Source organism: Triticum urartu, chromosome 2 (assembly GCF_003073215.2).
Source record: "Triticum urartu cultivar G1812 chromosome 2, Tu2.1, whole genome shotgun sequence".
NCBI lineage: Eukaryota > Viridiplantae > Streptophyta > Magnoliopsida > Poales > Poaceae > Triticum > Triticum urartu.
Window position 1 is genome coordinate 751,955,218 of NC_053023.1, and position 17,005 is coordinate 751,972,222.

At 50.9% G+C, this 17,005-nt stretch overlaps 5 protein-coding genes across 12 annotated transcripts; 2 read left to right on the forward strand and 3 right to left on the reverse strand.

Moving 5' to 3' along the window:
* The first annotated feature begins 412 nt into the window (after positions 1-412).
* LOC125540515 lies at positions 413-3,697 on the forward strand. Of its 3 annotated transcripts, none has more exons than XM_048704129.1 (5): positions 413-645; positions 740-805; positions 1,240-2,200; positions 3,035-3,113; positions 3,245-3,697. In XM_048704129.1, the coding sequence occupies exons 3-5, from the start codon at positions 1,310-1,312 to the stop codon at positions 3,523-3,525; spliced, it is 1,251 nt and encodes a 416-aa protein (XP_048560086.1). In that variant the 5' UTR covers positions 413-645; positions 740-805; positions 1,240-1,309; the 3' UTR covers positions 3,526-3,697. The 3 variants fall into 3 exon arrangements, with proteins under 3 accessions (XP_048560086.1, XP_048560085.1, XP_048560087.1); XM_048704128.1 differs by having other exon boundaries at positions 416-645; positions 740-804; positions 1,244-2,200; XM_048704130.1 differs by having other exon boundaries at positions 416-645; positions 740-804; positions 1,244-2,200; positions 3,035-3,109.
* A 658-nt stretch (positions 3,698-4,355) lies between these two features.
* On the forward strand, positions 4,356-7,990 carry LOC125540517. Of its 6 annotated transcripts, XM_048704132.1 has the most exons (6): positions 4,790-5,133; positions 5,228-5,313; positions 5,415-5,445; positions 5,603-6,558; positions 7,441-7,545; positions 7,628-7,990. In XM_048704132.1, the coding sequence occupies exons 4-6, from the start codon at positions 5,632-5,634 to the stop codon at positions 7,742-7,744; spliced, it is 1,149 nt and encodes a 382-aa protein (XP_048560089.1). In that variant the 5' UTR covers positions 4,790-5,133; positions 5,228-5,313; positions 5,415-5,445; positions 5,603-5,631; the 3' UTR covers positions 7,745-7,990. The 6 variants fall into 6 exon arrangements, with proteins under 6 accessions (XP_048560092.1, XP_048560089.1, XP_048560088.1 ...); XM_048704131.1 differs by lacking the exon at positions 5,415-5,445 and having other exon boundaries at positions 4,791-5,133; XM_048704137.1 differs by lacking the exon at positions 5,415-5,445 and having other exon boundaries at positions 4,792-5,133; positions 7,441-7,515; positions 7,590-7,731.
* Positions 7,991-8,123: 133 nt separating this feature from the next.
* LOC125540519 lies at positions 8,124-8,675 on the reverse strand. Its single transcript, XM_048704138.1, has one exon. It carries the CDS (start codon positions 8,673-8,675, stop codon positions 8,127-8,129), a length of 549 nt encoding a protein of 182 aa, XP_048560095.1. The 3' UTR covers positions 8,124-8,126.
* A 107-nt stretch (positions 8,676-8,782) lies between these two features.
* Positions 8,783-9,074, reverse strand: LOC125540520. The gene is made up of 2 exons (XM_048704139.1): positions 8,977-9,074; positions 8,783-8,891 (listed from the first exon to the last, which is right to left on the reverse strand). The coding sequence occupies exons 1-2, from the start codon at positions 9,072-9,074 to the stop codon at positions 8,783-8,785; spliced, it is 207 nt and encodes a 68-aa protein (XP_048560096.1).
* Positions 9,075-14,013: 4,939 nt separating this feature from the next.
* LOC125538584 lies at positions 14,014-15,725 on the reverse strand. The gene is made up of 3 exons (XM_048701849.1): positions 15,136-15,725; positions 14,770-14,995; positions 14,014-14,631 (listed from the first exon to the last, which is right to left on the reverse strand). The coding sequence occupies exons 1-3, from the start codon at positions 15,723-15,725 to the stop codon at positions 14,014-14,016; spliced, it is 1,434 nt and encodes a 477-aa protein (XP_048557806.1).
* Between the last annotated feature and the right edge of the window lie 1,280 nt (positions 15,726-17,005).

Consider the following 17,005-nt stretch of genomic DNA (forward strand, 5'->3'; position numbering starts at 1 on the left):
CTACACACACACACTTTGTCTTCGGTTTGCAAGAAAAAATGCGTCTATACTATCGAGCGAACTGATACATGACTGCGTTGGTGACAACGGAGCAGAACACGTCGGAACCAGGTGATCCGGACGTTTGCGGGCGGTTCGAAGGATGGTGTTGGACATGCCGTAAAGACTATTGTAACCTTGCTCCGATTTTATTTAACGAAATTGCATACACTGATTTCAAATCAAGAAAAATCTTGTGGACCTAAAAAAAGGAAAAGAAAAAAAAATCTTGTGCATAATATCTGCTAGTACTAGTAGTATTATTTATGGTGGAGATTTTTTAACGCGTGAAAATCGCCATCGCCGTCGAAGCAAGCTGGAAGCGGGGCCCACATCGCCGGCGGCCCCACCAAAGAGCGAGCGAGCGAGCCAGCAGGCGACCACTGACTCTTCCGTCTTCCGTCTTCCTCTTCCTCCCGTCACCTCACCTCACCTCGCCACCAATTAAGATTAAACAACGCCGGAGGGAGAGGGGAAACGAAAGAAAATAAAAGAAAAATCTGGCCTTGCCTTGCTCCTCCGGCGCCGCCAGGTGCTTCGCTTCGCTTCTCGCCCTGCTCCGGTCCGTCCAAGGCTGCCGCCGCTGCTCGGCTCCAAGGAAGCTAGGTAAGGAACCAAGGATCCATCTTTCTTTCCCCTGCCCTGCCCTGCCGCCTGTTGATCCCCTCACCGGATTTATCTTCTACTCCCCTTTCTGCAGGCGCCATTCCTGGGCTCCGCCGCTCGATTTCCTCACCCACGCCACGCCACGCCAGGCCAGGACAGGTATCCCCTCCCATCCCCCAGATTTATCTGTTTACAGCCTCTCTGCCCTGACCTGACCACTAGTCCGGAGTAAAATCCACCCTCTTGTTGCTTATCTAGCCCGGATCCCATCAATTTTGCCTCGCTTATGCTGACTGCACTACACGCCCGTGATTTGCATCTACTACTAATCCTGTGCTCTCAACTCAGCTCCACCAATTACTCATCCATCATTTGGGTCATTTGGGTGGGTTGCCCACTGCTCCCTCCTCTAGCTGCAGATTTGCTTATACTACTTACTAGTCACTACTAATCCTGACTGAATCATTTTACCTCACTTACTGACAAACATCTTGCTTGAGTTTCTTTCTCTCATTACCTACCTATCTCTAGTCTGTACTAGCACAACATTTAGTTACTCAACTTTTCCTATGTTTTTTTTCTTCTTCATTTTTTACAGGTCAAGTCAAGTGCTATATCAGGGACAATTTCAAGTGTTGAAGGTCACCACTAGCCCATTGGCTCGATGGGCGTCGAGGAGCAAGATGTGCAGCAACCGGACGGCGGTGGAAAGCCTGATACCGCCGTCAAGTCACCAACTCCGGAACACGGTCAGCAAAAACCGAGCAACCCCCGTGTATCAACCTGCAGCACTGACAAGGACGATGGCCTCGCTCTCTGCCGGGTGTGCCACTGCGTGGAGCCTGATCTGAGAGGCGAGTCTGCACTGGGTTTCTTAGGCATCGTACCGCCTTCTCCAGACCCCTCGCCCGACAAGGACCCAACCAATGACACCACCAAAACTTCCACCAGCAAGGATGCTCCCACGTTTCTCGAGTTCATAAGCCCCGAGGGGGAGATCTTCAAGTGCGCCACCGACATCGAATCAGGCCATTTGCAACCGCAAGACGACATCGTGAACCTCGGATGCTCTTGCAAGAACGAGCTCGCCCTCGCGCACTACGCGTGCGCGCTCAAGTGGTTCATCAGCCACGGGTCGACCGTGTGCGAGATTTGCGGAAATGTCGCTACAAACGTGAGGCCTGAGGACTTCAACATGGTGCTCGCGTCCTTGAAGGACTACGAAGCTCTGAGGGAAAGGACGTCTACCGGGGATCTGTCCTACTTGCACTACAGGGCGGACGCGTTCGTCGATCCGGTCGCCCTTGCAGCAGTACGGAGACAGCGGCTTTGCGAGATATCGTCATGGTTCAACCCTCACAATACACATTTCGTGTTTTCTGAGAGGCACAACGAAGAAGTGCCAGTCAGCCCAAGTAATAATTCTGTAGACTATAGTGTTACGGCTGCGAGGGCAGCACATGCGAGGCGGAAGTTCGGGAGTAGTGGAGCTTTTGTTGCTATCGCCCTGGGTTTTGTTCTTCTTGCATGGTTTGTTGCTCCACATGTTGGCAAGGTAATTAATCTACCCCTCAAAGCTTCATTCTTATTTCTGTCCATGCTGTGGCATTGCAAAGATAAAAATTAGTGCCACTCTTCTGGACAGGATCATTGGAAGTTCTTCTATTTTTTTGTCCACAAGTGCAGAACTGCAGATAGGCATACCTTATATTTGTGTCCAAGTAGTTTTAAATCTTGTGGTTCCTATCAACTTTATCTTGTGAATGTGGTTTGCATCTTAAAATTGCTGTACTGCACCAACTCATGCCATTCAATGCAGTGTAATGATAGACAAACCTTACATGTGTGTTCAAAGAATTACATACATACAATTATTTGGGACGAACATTCAGTTGCCCATCTATTCTAAGATGAACTGATGGCATTTCTAGAGACATAGGGAGCTGTTTTAATCTTGCACTTTCCCCCGACTTTATCTTCTGGATGTGGTGTGCATCTTAAAGTTATCAGTTCCCACTGCTGTTGTGCACTAATGCATACTTGTGTATGTAACGATAGGCCTCTTATGTTTTTTTTTTCTTTTCACAAAACGGAGCAGTAGAGTAACGGCCAGTGACATGTCAGAAGTTAATTTGTGTTGTATCTTCTTTATTAAAAAGTTGTGTGAGATCATGGCACTAAACTGTTTGTAGATCTAAGCTAAGCTAGTCTGAACTCTGAAGTACAGCCTATGACTCTAGGTTTTAAGCTCATCATGTTTGTAACTGCAAATGTTTCCATTTCTCTGTTATCGTGTATGGTGTTATCTGCTTGCATAAACAACATTCCTGTGGATTGAATATTGACCAGAAGTGTGATGCCTTTCCTCTTTTTTGGAATTTCTGTGCAGAGAGCTGCTGCGATCATTCTTCATATGCTTCTGGGAGGCCTCTGCTCACTGACTATAATAATATCACTAAGATTTGTTAGTAAGCTATGATTTTCTCAAACATACTTAATTGGCATGCTCTGAAATTTTACTGCCAGCACTTGTTCAGATGATACTTCCTCACTGTTTCCGCAATGGTGTGTAATTTGCGCCATCCTGGTACATTTGCAGGTCTTCCCGAGAATCCAGTTTGGGTCGATACGATGCTGGGCGATCCTGTTCGTGTCCTGGTTCCTCGTCTTCGGAGTGTGGGCCTCGCGAACCCGCACCGCCCGCCGCGCTTCATGATGATATCGAGCGTGCCCTCAGTGAGTTGTCGTGAGGAATTAGGACCGCGCGTCGCAAGAGTAGCGTCCACGACAGCGTTAGGTACTGCACCCCCGTCTATATTCGCCGCTAGCTATAGCTATACCATGGACGTACTATTATTTTTTTGTAGCTGGAGTATGTAAGATGTACTAGATGTTTGGGCAAGAAAACATGGGGAGCTATGTTACCGAGTGTTGTGGGAAGCTGCTTTTGGTTTCAGACATGGCTGGTGTAGTACTGGGCTGGCCAGTGTTGCAAAACAATACAGTAATGTATATATTATATTTAGCTGTTTTTCTTGATTGAAAACATCCATAGCTGGTGGATCTTATTTTTTTTGAATTGAGGGGCATGCCCCCGATTTCATTTCATTGCATGAAAGGAAACCAATAAAACAGATCAAGTATTCTTCAAATTCCATCCAGCCCCCAGATGTCCTACCATGACATCCAGGCATCAGCAACTAGACAACCAAAAGAATAAAGCTTGCAACTAAGAGAAAAACTCCACACTTATCAGAAATGCATACCCAGGTGAGAGGTAACCACACAGGGCTCCTCTTCCCCACTCATCGCCACATACTCTCCAGGGAGGACAGAAATTCAGCTAACATTACAGACAGAATTACTAGCTGGTGGATCTTTCTTCACCAGAATAAGTGATTCGAATGAAGCTGGGCCTTTTTTATATGGTCTAAGGGGCTGTTTGGTTTCCCTGGGATCTGCCTGTGGTCTGTTCTGTTTGGTTTGTGTCCTGACGGTTTCAACGCTGGCCTGGCCTGGCTTGAAGAACATGAGAACATCATTAGCCAAACAGCCCGAGACGTTCCTGTCGGCTACGAGGCGTCTTTATAAAATCTCAAGATGATATGTCGGCCTAGCCTCTTTGAAAGTGCTCATAAGGGGTAGGAGGTGCCAGTGTGCGCTTATATGGATGAGTGTACGCATGTGTACATGAACATTTGTATTTGTATTGTGTACAGAAAAGAAAAGTCAAAGGAACAAGCGTGATTTATTTTACATCATCTATCGAAGATCAACTGTTGAAGATGCTCTCAACATGTTGGTCACATGGGAACAATCATGCTACGGTGAGAATGCAACCAAACAGGTATGAGGATCTCTCTCGTCATACGGTAATCTAGACCAATAACAATCTACACATGGTCTTCTTAATTTTTACATGCACTTAGCTCATTGGGGGTTGGTTAATTAAAGAGGAGAGAGATGGTGGCTTGCATTTTTTCAATGTATTTTTATTTCACTTTATAATTTGTCCTAAAATAATCTCTACATGTACATTCTTCACCGGACGGAGGGAGTACAATTATCTATGCTGGAGATTTTAATGCGTTCAAAAAAAAAGAGCGTCACCGTCGACTGGACTGGACTGGACTGGAGTCAAGCTGGAAGCGGGGCCCACATCGCCGCCAGATTCCGGCGGGCCCACGAAACAGCCAGCCAGCCAGCGACTGTCGGGTGACTGACCCTTCTCCCCCTCCGTCTTCCGTCTTCCTCCTCCTCACCTCACCTCGCCACCGATTAACGATTAAAATTAAACAACGCCGGAGGGAGCGGAGAGGGGAAAAATCTGGCCTTGCCCTCCGAGAGAGCAGATTCCGCAAGCTCCGGCGCCGCAACAACCTGCTTCGCTTCGTCTCCTTCTCGACCCGCCTCCTCGCCGTCGCCGTCGCCGTCGCCGCCGCCGCGCCACCAGGGCCAGGGTTTCCTGCTCGGCTCCGAGCAAGCCAGGTACTAAAGGATCCGCCTTTCCTCTCCTTCCGTTCGCTCCCCTGCTGCCTGTGGGTTGCCGGCCGTCTCACCGGGTTTCCCTTCCCTTCCCCAGTTCCTCGTCTCCGGCGCCATTCCCCTCCCCCTTGGGCTCCGCCGCCGGATCCAACCCCTCAACCACCACAGGACAGGACAGCGCAGGTACCCCAGATTTGTCGCCTCTGCCCTGTCCGCTCCTCTAGTGTTTCTTCTTGCTTATCTAATCTAAGCCGGATCCCATCTAATTTTGCGCCGTCCGTCAGGACTAGATTGCAACACACGCCGGTGAATGAGGTTGGTTGGTTGCTGCCGATTCACCATTTCATCTGGGTCACTGAATAATTTCACCTCACTTACTCACTGACAACCTGCATTCCTTTCTCTCACCATCAACCACCCATCAAGCACACTGCTTGGTTACTCAACTGTTTTTTGTTTCCTTTCCTTTCAGATTCTAGAGGTGGTCCATCAGTTGGCGCAATGGGCGTCGAGGAGCAAGCCGTGCAGCAACCGGACGGTGGCGGCGGAAAGCCTGATGCCGCCAGCGCCAAGCCACCGCCTCCGGAACATGGTCAGCAAACACCACCGAGCAACCCCCGTGCGTCGACCTGCAGCACGGACAAGGACGACGACGGCCACGCCATCTGCCGGGTGTGCCAATGCACGGAGCCTGACCTGACAGGCGCATCTGCTCTGGGTTTCCTAGGCATCGTGCCGCCTTCCCCTCACCCATCCTGCCTCAAGGACCCGGGCAACGACGCCACCAAGAATCCCACCACCAAGGATGCCTCCAACGCTCCCACATTTCTCGAGTTCATAGGCCCCGAGGGGGAGATCTTCAAGTGCGCCACCGACATCGAATCAGGCCATTTCCGCCCGCAGGACGCCATTGTGAACCTCGGATGCTCCTGCAAGAACGAGCTCGCGCTCGCGCACTACGCGTGCGCGCTCAAGTGGTTCATCAGCCACGGGTCCACCGTGTGCGAGATATGCAGTGATGCCGCCACCAACGTGCGGCCCCAGGATTACAACATGGTGCTCGCGTCACTCAAGGACTACCAAGCTCTCAGGGAAAGGACCTCCACCGGGGCTCTCTCCTACTTGCACTACAGGGCGGAGGCGTCCGTCGACCCGGTCGCCCTCGCCGCAGTTCGGAGACAGCGGCTCTGCGAGATATCGTCATGGTTCAACCCTCACAATGCACATTTCGTGTTTTCTCACAGTCAGAGGCACAGCAGCTACAACGAAGAGGTGCCAGTTAGCCCAAGTAATAACTCTGCAGACTATAGTGTTTCGGCTTGGGGGCCAGCACACGGGGGGCCGAGTGTCGGGAGTACCGGAGCCTTTGTTGCTATCGCCCTAGCTTTTGTTATTCTTGCATGGTTTGTTGCTCCACATGTTGGCAAGGTAATTAATCTACCCCTCAAAGCTTCATTCTTGTCTCTGTGTATGCTGTGGCATTGCATTACAAAGATAAAACTCTTCTTCTGGACAGGAGTAGGACCATTCAAATTTCTTCATAATTTAGTTCACAATACAAATACAATCATTTGAGATGAAAATCCAGCTGCACATCCTTTTCGAAGGAACCTGATGATATTGCTAGAGGCATAGAACAGCTTTTATAATCTTGTCTTGTGGTCCCTATCAAATTTATCTTCTGAATGTTGTGTGCATCTTAAAATTATCAGTGCATATTGCTGTCATGCACCAACTCATACCTTGTCATGTAATGATTTACAAATCTTACATGTGTGTTGAAAGAATTACATACATACAATTATTTGGGACAAACATTCAGCTGCCCATCCATCCTAAGATGAACTGACGGCATTTCTAGAGACATAGGCAGCTGTTTTAATCTTGCACTTTTTCCCAACTTTATCTTCTGAATGTGGTGTGCATCTTAAAATAAATAAATCAGTGCCCACTGCTATTGTGCACAAACGCATACTTCTGTATGTAATGAATGGCCTCTCGCATTTTTTTCCCCTCAAGGCAGAGTATTAATGTGTTTTGTCTTTACCCAAAAGTTGTGTCAGTAGGGCACTGAATTGTTTGTAGATCTAAGTTAAGATAGTCTGAAGCACAAAACTTAGATGCAGCCAGCCATGACTACATATATATTCTCAGGTTGTAAGCTCATCACGTTTGTGACTGCAAATGTTTTCATTTCTCTGTATTGTGTATGGTGTGATCTGCATGTATAAACCATACTCATTATTGGATTCAAAATATTTGACCATAATAATCTCTGTATTGATTTTGTTTTTTCAAATTTCTGTGCAGAGAGCGGCTGCGATCCTTCTTCACATGCTTCTGGGAGGCCTTTGCTCGTTGACGATAATAATCTCGCTGAGATTTGTAAGTAAACTAGGATGCTTAACACATATGGTTTGTTCTGAACTTTTTACTGCTAGCACTTATTCAGATGATAGTTGGTGGTGTAATCCCCACCGTCCTTTTACATTTGCAGGTCTTCCCGAGAATCCAGTTTGGGTCGATGCGATACTGGGGGATCCTGTTCGTGTCCTGGTTCCTCGTGTTTGGAGTGTGGGCGTCGCGAACCCGCACCATCCGCCGCAATTCATGATTACATCGAGTGTGCCCTCAGTCAGCCGTTGTGAGGATTTAGGACCGCGGCGTCGCAAAGGGTAGCGTCCACGGCAGCCTTAGGTATTATTGTCCTCCTTGTCTATATCCACCGCTATATCATGGGTGCGTTTTTGTAGCTGAATTATGTTGAGGTGTAAAAGATTGATCCGAGAAAACAAGTAAAAAGTTATGGTGATCTGCTACTCGTTTGAGATGCAGATGGATGACTGCTAGTTGTTCAGCATTGTGGATATGGGGAATGATATATGTTCTTATATATGTATTTTTCCTGAGAGGCCATCCATCCATGGTCTTGGATTGGATCTTGACGGGAGAAGTAAACCTTGGTTGGGCATGTTGAGGAGTAATCCTGCCCCTTTCTATGCTCTGCTGCTCTTTGTTATCTTGCCACTGGCCTTGCGCGCGAACCGGGAGGTGTGGGTCACCTTGATGCCGTGGTGATGGTGAAGCTCCCTGTCACTCGCATCATGCCTGTGGCTCACCCCATGAATGACGACCGCGGAGCGTCGGCCGATGCCGACCGTGACGTGGTGGTTCCTCGGCCTGAGGGACCTCTCCAGATAAACCCTCCTCCTTGACACTGATGAACCTTGAGAGCCGCCATGCCTTGTCGTGCCGTGCCTGTGCCGAGTGGTGGTGGTGTCTTCTGGGGAGTCGCTGTCGCTCGAGCTGAAGTGCCCTTGTTCGACGTCGTCGTCGTCATGGTGGGGGCGCCTTCTTCTCGGTCGCCTCCGGCGAGCGTCCTTGATGCTCCTCATCTTGTTGCAGATACGCGCGCAGCCGTGCTTGCAGGCCGATGAGGAGCAGGAGAGGCAGGAGCAGAGGATCTTGGAGATGACATGGCAGACGCAGCGGCATATGCCAAGCTTGTAGACGACGTAGAAGAAGAGCAGCACTGCATTCTTCATATGTCATTTGTAATGCAAGCAGTAGATATCCTGAAGCAGTGGCATGTACTCCTAGTGTATGTGCATTTGTGTGTGTGTGTGTCTCTGTTGTTGTGGCACCTTAAGAATTACCTACCTAGGTAGAGGAGGAAGAGCGTGACGGCGGTCTTGGCGAGGCTGGCGACGCAGAAGTTCTCGATGTAGCAGAGGACGTCCCACATCGGGCCGCAGGCCGTGCTGCCATGGCATGGCCGGCGAGGAGAGGTTCGCGGTCAGTAGAAGAAGGGAAACTCAATGAATGAATGTGGTTGGTAATAATAACCTGCATGCCTTGCCGGAGAGGAAGTCGATGGGCTTGGAGAGGAGGTCGGCGAGGACCTTGGTGAAGCCCGACACCAGCGACCCCAACACGTTCCCCATTTGCTGCTCTGCTTGATTCTTCTTCTTCAGTCCGTCCCTCGCATCCACGCCGCCGACCAACCTGTACTAGTACTAGGATATGTGTGGGTGGTGCTAATGGAGTCGCCGGCCGGCCGGAGTTGTGTCACTCTTAATTTGCGTGTCCGCCGGAGAGGGAGAGGGAGAAGGAGAGAACTGTAACCGCACCACGTCCTCTGTCTTCCCTTTTTTTGCCCCTCTCTCAAAACAGAGCAGTTTTGAAGCGCAGTCAGCATTGTAAGTTAAGTTTGTAACCGACCGACGCGCCTCTCCCGATTCGTATCCCCAATCCGCCGCCGCACCCCGACAACCTGACCGAGCGCCAGCAAGGATCCGACCGACCATGGCCTCCAAGGCCGGGTCGATGATGGGCAGGGTGGCGCGAGAGTGCGAGTGCGGCGGCGACATCTCCGCCTCCCAGGAGGACGCACTCGCCGCCTCCACCTTCCTCGGCGCCGGCGGCGACCAGGACGAGGAGTCCGCTATCGATCTGTCCCAACAGCAGCGGGAGGAGGAGGTGGAGGACATGGTCACCATGTGCACCCTCCCCTCCACGCCTTCCCGTTCGCCGTCGCCCGCGCCTCCCCCAGACCCCTTCCTGTGCGCCGACGACGACGACGACGAGGAGGTCTTGGCCGATCTCCCCCAGCAGCAGCAGGAGGAGGAGGACACACTCCCCTCCACCCCCTCCCCCACCAGGTCGCCGTCGCCGTCGCCACCCTCCCCGCCCCCGCGCCGGAAGCAGAGGGTGTGCGTGAGGAAGGTCAGGGTCAGGGGCGCCAAGATCCGCACCCCGACACCCAGCCCCGACCTACCGCCGGCAGTGGAGCAACACCAACAGCCAGCCCAACCGACAGCGCCGGAGCAATCAGAGCAGCAGCCCCATGCCGATCCCCTCTACAGGGCGGTGCAAATGGTTGGCGCCCTCACCGACGCCATAGCCAGGAGCAGCAGCAGCAGCAGCAGCAATGAGAATGCCATGGAGGACTTCCTCGCGCTCGCCCGCCGTCGTGGCCTCCTCTAGCCAGCCAGCCAGGCAGGAGCAGCAATGAGGATGGATGCCGCCAGGTCCGTCAGTGAGGTACACAAGACAAGAATGGAGATGGATGCACTGACAAGAAAGAACACCTGCTGGTGCTTGGCCATGGCATTCAGTCAGTCATGCCTAGGAATAGAAAGATGTAGTCACAACTCTTGATTAGATTGTATTGGATTAGATTAGATTATAGCAACTCAGATGCTCTCTTGTCTTCCTAAAATCCAGTGCCTGGCTGATGCTCCATGGAATGTACTCTCTCCGTCCCTCCCATAATGTAACATGTTCTTTCACACTACTTTATCAGCAATGAATATACGTACTAATTATACATATGTGGAATCATCACTGCTCAATGCATCAGGCAGGCAGGCAGGCTCATGCTCATTGTTTTTCCCCGTACATTCACGATCTTTCATACAGCGTACGTGTTAAGCTCTTCCTGCTGCTGTTCAACTTGGCGATTTAGCTCTGCTAACATAAAACACAACCACACCAACTGTCAATCCTTGGGATTTTATATACAAGTCTAAAAAGGAACAACAGGGATTTTATTTTTTGGCCATGTGATATATAACCATGAGAATGCCGCCGACCCGACCGCTTGATGAATTTTCGACATTTTGCAACATAAAAGTCGACTGTACCAACTTCATTCATTCATCGACCTCTCCGCTTCATATATAGGCAAACAATGCATGTTTTACCACAAGAAAGTTGTCGATGAAGCTCCCTCTTTCAGTCCACCGGACTCAAAAACACACCCAAGTGAATTTCTGCCTGTCTGTCCTCCGTCCAGTTATTAACTGAACCAGATGGAACAGAGGAGATAAATAAAACAGAGTAACCTCTACACGAATAATTCTACACCTACGAACAGTTACGTGCAGTCTTACGTAACTTTCTTCACCCATTCTCTCCCCCTCCCTGATTTTCAGTGGGGGTGGGCCCCTCTTCCCCCCAACTTCCAATCACACAATGCCAAGTGGCTAATTACGTTAAACTGACCGTAGCTCTTCGTAGGTGTAGCATTGCTCCCTCTACACACTAGTTTTTTCAGGCAACCAATGCCAATTTTCATTCTGCTTCTCCAGCAGCAAATGCTGGCTCATTTAGACATGGACACAACCCAACTCTTAACACAGCTCTCTACAATCTTATTAAGCTGCCATGCATACAAATACAACGCTCTGGACCATGTCCATGCAACACACTCATGACTGTTCCACCAAATGAAACATGTCACACACTAACTTGTACACTTGTGCAACACATAGACACATGGTACTACATCACAACTCACAAGACCAGATCAAGGTTTATACTAGTAACAACATTCTCCCGCCTAAACCTGGTTGTCATCATTCACATCCACCATACCTATCTTCTCCCGAGTTCCGAGAATTTCACTCGCCCAAGAGTCTTGGTTAGACCATCTCTAGCACATCCTAGAAAATGCCCCAGCCTGCCGTTTTAGGGTTCTAGAGCAGAAAAACGACCCGAGCAGGTCCCGGAAATAGGCCCGGTCCTGGGAGCGGTATATTCAACCTCGATTGTCGCATATGCCCAGTTTCCGTCGCCCCATTTGCCGTTTCCCCTATCTCTCGCGCGAGTTGACGGGAGTGACATTTCTTCCCGGTCAAATCAACACTGGCTCGACTAGGAAAAGGCCCGTGCAATACGCGACCCCCGCGTAGCCTCCTTGGCGGCTCGGGGGAGAAAACCCTAGCCACAACAGCTTTCTCCCCCTTCCTCTTCTCGTCCTGCCGCCGCTGGAGTGCGCATCCGAGCGAAGCTCGGGATGGCCCAAGGAAGGTGCGGCACGCCAGTTCAGGGCACGGGCGTGAGGCGCTGGGCCGTAGCGAGGTGCCTCTAGATCTTCGCGCCGGCATGGCGCGACGGAGGCATGGAGTTGCGGGCTGCGGAGCCGTGGAAAGGACCCTGCGCGGCGGCCTGAAGGGCCTGGTGGTCGCGGCGCGTGCGCCGATGTCGCCTGGGTGCCGGTGTCCTGGATCTGGGTCCTCCCTGATCTGTGGCGCGGGGCTGGCATCTAGGTGGGCGCTTGGCCAGGGTGCCCCTTGGTGGTGGTGGCGCGGTCGGGGTGCTGGCGGCTGGGTGAACGGACGCAGGCCTGCGTGGAGGGGCCGTCGGCGCTGCTGCTTCTGAATGGCGCGGTGCTGGTGGCAGGAGGTCTGGCGGGTGGTGTGCACACGGAGGTGGTTGGTCAGATGGGATGGTCGGTCCTTGGCTTTGGATGGTTGAGGCTGCCGGTGAAAATCATACTTCGGCTGTGGTCGGAGTCATCGACAGCGGCGCCTTCAGACGTCGTATTCTTGTTGGAGGCTTTGGTCTGCAGCCCTCATCCTCCTTTCCATCATGCTCCGGGGGAAACCCTAGATCTGGTCTTCTGGATCGGACAATGATGAAGCTTAGAGCTCCATCTTGAGGGCATTGTCTTGGAGTTGGATCTGGCCAGAGGGACCCGTGGCTCGTGGGTGGAGCGGATCCACGTTGGCCGTCGAGGTTGGGTAGCTTGAGCACCCTTCACATGCGAGGAGCGCTAGATGTGCCATGTTGGTCGTTTCTCGTGGGATCAGAGCGGCACATGTCCGCCTCCTTTCAGGCATGTAGTTTCTCTCCGGTGTTGATGAGGTTGATGAATATGCTCATGGCAGACTTGTTGTCTGCCTTCCCGACGTCTTGTATGTATTGTGGTACTTTAGGCCTAGGTTGCTAGGTGTGGCTTGCCGTTGTTTAGGTTTTCGCCCGCTTTCCCTCTATAAACCGAGAAGTTTGGGTCCTCATACCGTCTTCTTCTTACAATGAATATAACAACTCTCCTGTTATCGTTAAAAAAAACGCCTTTCTCCCCGCCGCCGCGCCATGATGGCATTGACCACCCGTAGCCATCGCCCGTTGGTTTTCAGGCCTCACTGAACCCATCGATGCTGCCTCAACCTTCCGCGTCTCCCACTGCTAACTTCCCCGCCACCGCGCCAATCCCTTCCACCGCCGGGGTGAAACGAAATGACAAGGCAACCACGTCCTCCATGGAGTAAGGACCCTTCCGACCATGGGCGCCACGCTCCCTTCCGCGTGTTAGAGTTGTGTCGAATATTGTGTACACGGTAGGTTACAGTTGGACTCTGAGTAGTATTGTGTTTACATAGGATATGGAGTCGTGTCCTAGTAGGACACTTGTATCCTAGGCCTCTCATATATAGCGGGGATAGACACACGATGTAACATATGCCAACATAATAGCACCGGAACGCAGGAGAAGCCGGCGGCATGTGTCGGTGTCCAGGGCGACCGGGTGCGGTATTGTGACGGTGTCACGGGGAGGAACGCCCGTAGTCAGGCCCCGGGGATGTAGCCATATCGGTGAACCTCGTTAACAAATCTCGGTGTCGTGCTCGTGTGATTGCTTGGTCCTCGGATGATCGACGGTATGCCTCGGATTTATTCTAACACCGCGCACGGTGGTACCATCTCGGGTGCCGGCTCGAGGACGGGTGCTTCCTCCAACCCCTCCTGCAAACGGGCGAAATCAAGCCAAGGGGCCGAGGAAGGGCAAGGCAACGACGGCTCGAGGACGGGTGCCCCCTCCACCCAATCCGGCGGCCCATGTACCCCGCGGTCCCTTCATCTCCACCGGCATCGGCAACATGTTCGATCAAATGCGAGAGAGGTAAAATTTCTTGATAAAAATATATGACGTCCGGTTGGTAGTGAAATACAATTTTATCTATAATCTTGGTCAATCATACATAAGACTTGCACAAAGAGGGGGTACTTGTCAATTTTACGTCTGAAAACAATAGATGTCATTTCACAAAACATACACCATAATAGAAAAGAGATCTCCACACCCACCCTTGCCAATCAACTGAGGAAGAGGTCCGCCTTTTCATTGACAAGCAAGGACCAGGCTACGGCAACCTCCACTGTGGCATCCCCAACTGAACACTCACGCATGCTTATTTGGCAGTGTTGAACATCGAAGTCAATGTGAGCCTTTGGAGCAATCCAGTGACGCGACTTCCCATATGCTTGGATGGCCACTCTCAGCGTTCCATGTGATTCCACTGAAACCACTTTCCTCGAGAGATGAAGGTCGTAGTCGTCTGATCCTATAGGCATTCCTTTACCACAGTGGTCAAGCAACACAACTTGCCTGTAAGTGGTACGAATGTCCTCTGTTGCAGCCAAGGGAGACCAGGAGCAGACAACTCGGCATCCACATTTGAAAGGCCACCGTCCTTTTGTCACGCGCACACCCAAGATAGTAGCCTGGAGCGATCTATCGAGCTGCTGAATGTTGAACTCTGCGACACAACGGTCACTGGAGAGCGAGAAAGTGGTACCATCTTCAACGCGGTGGTCACGGGTGATCGACACGCTATATTTGTCCACCCCCTCAACCGTGAGTGCAACTTCAAAGTCAACAGGGTCCATAGCAACAATCGCACGAGACGGACCAGTCAAGCATAAAGAACAATCCTGCAAGCATCATATCATCATTATACTGGAAAAAATTGTAATGGCTTCCTACAAAAATACTTAATGGTAATGGGCTACAAATGCATGTAGGAACAAGAAACAAAGGAAAACGGCGAGAAAACTAAACAGAGTACATACTTCTTGGGTGAGTTCTTGGTACTTAGACCTTGATCGAGAGAAGAGAATGTTGCGGTTGCGATCCACGGTGTCTCGAGCAGCGACCGTGCCGTACGCTCTGAGTGGCCAGTTGAAGTCTTTCGGAACCGTTATTTTGATGGAGTAGACCTGCAAGGTGGTAGCGGCAACAGCAGCTGGGGATGGGATGACACCGGGTGTGTAGTGTGTAAAGTACATAGGACTCAATCTGACTGCAGCACCAAAGACAAGTGTTTACTATCATCAGGATTCTAATATGAATAAGTAAATAAAGTAAGCAAATTAAACATTTCTGCCATCCCCTTGACTCACACAAGGAGAAACATGTATGTATGTATGTATGTTGACTTACTTGTATCTCCGAAGCCACCGCACCTTCCGGTCTTGCTGCCCCATGAATTTTCCCAGAATCTGCGTTCATAGGCCAAGTCTATCCGCTCGGATTCCATCCTCTTTTTGAGGTACTCCATTGAGGATTTATCCAGCCGCGCCTGCTCCTCCTCCTCCTTCTTCACGAGGTCGTCGAACGTCATCCCAACCTCCTCGGGATACTCCTCCTGCGCATCCTCTTCTTGTGCAACAACTAGCCGCGCCAGCTCCTTGTCGTAATGCTCAGGAAACTCATAGTACTTGTTGAAAATATTTAGAAATCTCTCCTCCTCCTTCTCCACAAGCCGCGGGTTGCGCTCATGGTCGTGCTCATCAATGGGGAATTCCTTGGAGATGACCCTGTCTAACCTGGACGTTGTGCAACAGAGCTCCCTGGCCTGGTAGGAGCATATGGAGGGAGCAAATATGTGGCCGTTGGATGTTTTCAGGGAATGTAACATGGATAGCATCCGATGGCCCAACTTCTCCATGTCTTGCAAGATGAAATCCACGTCGTCGCCCCTGGCAGCAGCGCTGGAGGTTGGTTTGTCCGTTTGGACGGCGGCCATGTCCTCGGATCTTCTCCACGATGGTGTTTCAGATCTTTCCCCACGTTGTGCTACAAAACTATGGTCTACCTGGCTGCTGTGTATGTATATAATATACTACATACATATCCGGGCGGCAACTCAATCCTACTCCGACTATGCCTACACGCGCGTACGTATACTTGGACAAGTACTACTTCAAGCCGGAAGCAACCTGATGAGCTAGCAAAACTAATAATATATCATGGACTCTTGACACTTTCCTAACCTAACCATGCATGTACTACTTGACGGAAGCAACCTGATCAGCTAGCCGTCCGCCGTCATCGAGTTTTAATCTACAAGGCAAAACATACCTGGTCGAGCACGTCCACGAGAAGCGACTCCGACATACACATCGACTTCTCCGGCATCGTCCACGAGAAGCAAACTAACCCCTCAAATCTATGTGTTTGCTCCCTTCTTCATCAGGATGCTAATCTAGCCGCCGCCCCTCTAGCTTCTCAGTTCTTCCTCCTGATCGATCCTACCTCTCCTTCCTCCTCCCACTTCATACAACCGCTGCTCCTCACTTACTCCCGATCCATTGAAGCGTTAGTAAATGAAACCTCGTTGCTCTTCTGGTGGCAGCGGCCCTACCAAATCCAAAGATGTAACTATCGTGGCCCTCCTACAACGTCGACAAGGACGACGATGTATGTTGTAGCACCGTGAGGCGGCAATGTGAGATATGCATGCCCATGATGTCGATGGGACTGTTTAATTACCTTGAGGCTCATCACCGGTCGGCGTGCACAGAGTTTATTTCTTTGCTTTAGATCTTTCGGTAAAATGATGAATCTTCCAAGGCGGTGATGGGTGCATGCACGTCAGCGAGCTCAATGGCCTCGATGTGGAGGGGGGGAGACGAGCGTTCGAGCGTGTAGGTGATCTGGTTGTAGACTCGGCGTCGGCGATGACAGAGATGTATAGCCTTGGCGTTAGTAGGCAGATGATGTCATGTGCTGACCTTTTGCTGTTGTTATTACGGGGTATGTGGACATGGATGGATGGATTGCTTACGAACGTAGTGTGCTAGGTAGGTAGTGACATAATGACATGCATGCATGTACATTGGACGTCCGCTGTACGTCTGTTGAGGATAATGCATGTTGGACTGTGCACAGGCCAGTACTAGCATGCATGCATGTGTCTACGTACGTAACGCACGTCTCTTGAGGATACTGTATGTATGCCTGCTGTTGAGACGACGGAGGAGCGAGGACGGCCATCGTCTCGATCGACACCCATCTCTTCATCCC

Coding starts and splice junctions, on each gene's coding strand:
- LOC125538584 (XM_048701849.1), bottom strand. CDS start 15,725: ATGGCCGCCGTCCAAACGGACAAACCAACCTCCAGCGCTGCTGCCAGG. Junction 14,996..15,135: donor GGCTTCGGAGATACAAGTAA/GTCAACATACAT, acceptor TGCTGCAGTCAG/ATTGAGTCCTATGTACTTTA. Junction 14,632..14,769: donor ACCAAGAACTCACCCAAGAA/GTATGTACTCTG, acceptor TGATGCTTGCAG/GATTGTTCTTTATGCTTGAC.
- LOC125540519 (XM_048704138.1), bottom strand. CDS start 8,675: ATGAAGAATGCAGTGCTGCTCTTCTTCTACGTCGTCTACAAGCTTGGC.
- LOC125540515 (XM_048704129.1), top strand. CDS start 1,310: ATGGGCGTCGAGGAGCAAGATGTGCAGCAACCGGACGGCGGTGGAAAG. Junction 2,201..3,034: donor TTGCTCCACATGTTGGCAAG/GTAATTAATCTA, acceptor ATTTCTGTGCAG/AGAGCTGCTGCGATCATTCT. Junction 3,114..3,244: donor AATATCACTAAGATTTGTTA/GTAAGCTATGAT, acceptor GTACATTTGCAG/GTCTTCCCGAGAATCCAGTT.
- LOC125540520 (XM_048704139.1), bottom strand. CDS start 9,074: ATGGGGAACGTGTTGGGGTCGCTGGTGTCGGGCTTCACCAAGGTCCTC. Junction 8,892..8,976: donor CTCTCCGGCAAGGCATGCAG/GTTATTATTACC, acceptor ATGCCATGGCAG/CACGGCCTGCGGCCCGATGT.
- LOC125540517 (XM_048704135.1), top strand. CDS start 5,632: ATGGGCGTCGAGGAGCAAGCCGTGCAGCAACCGGACGGTGGCGGCGGA. Junction 6,559..7,440: donor TTGCTCCACATGTTGGCAAG/GTAATTAATCTA, acceptor ATTTCTGTGCAG/AGAGCGGCTGCGATCCTTCT. Junction 7,546..7,627: donor TAGGATGCTTAACACATATG/GTTTGTTCTGAA, acceptor TTACATTTGCAG/GTCTTCCCGAGAATCCAGTT.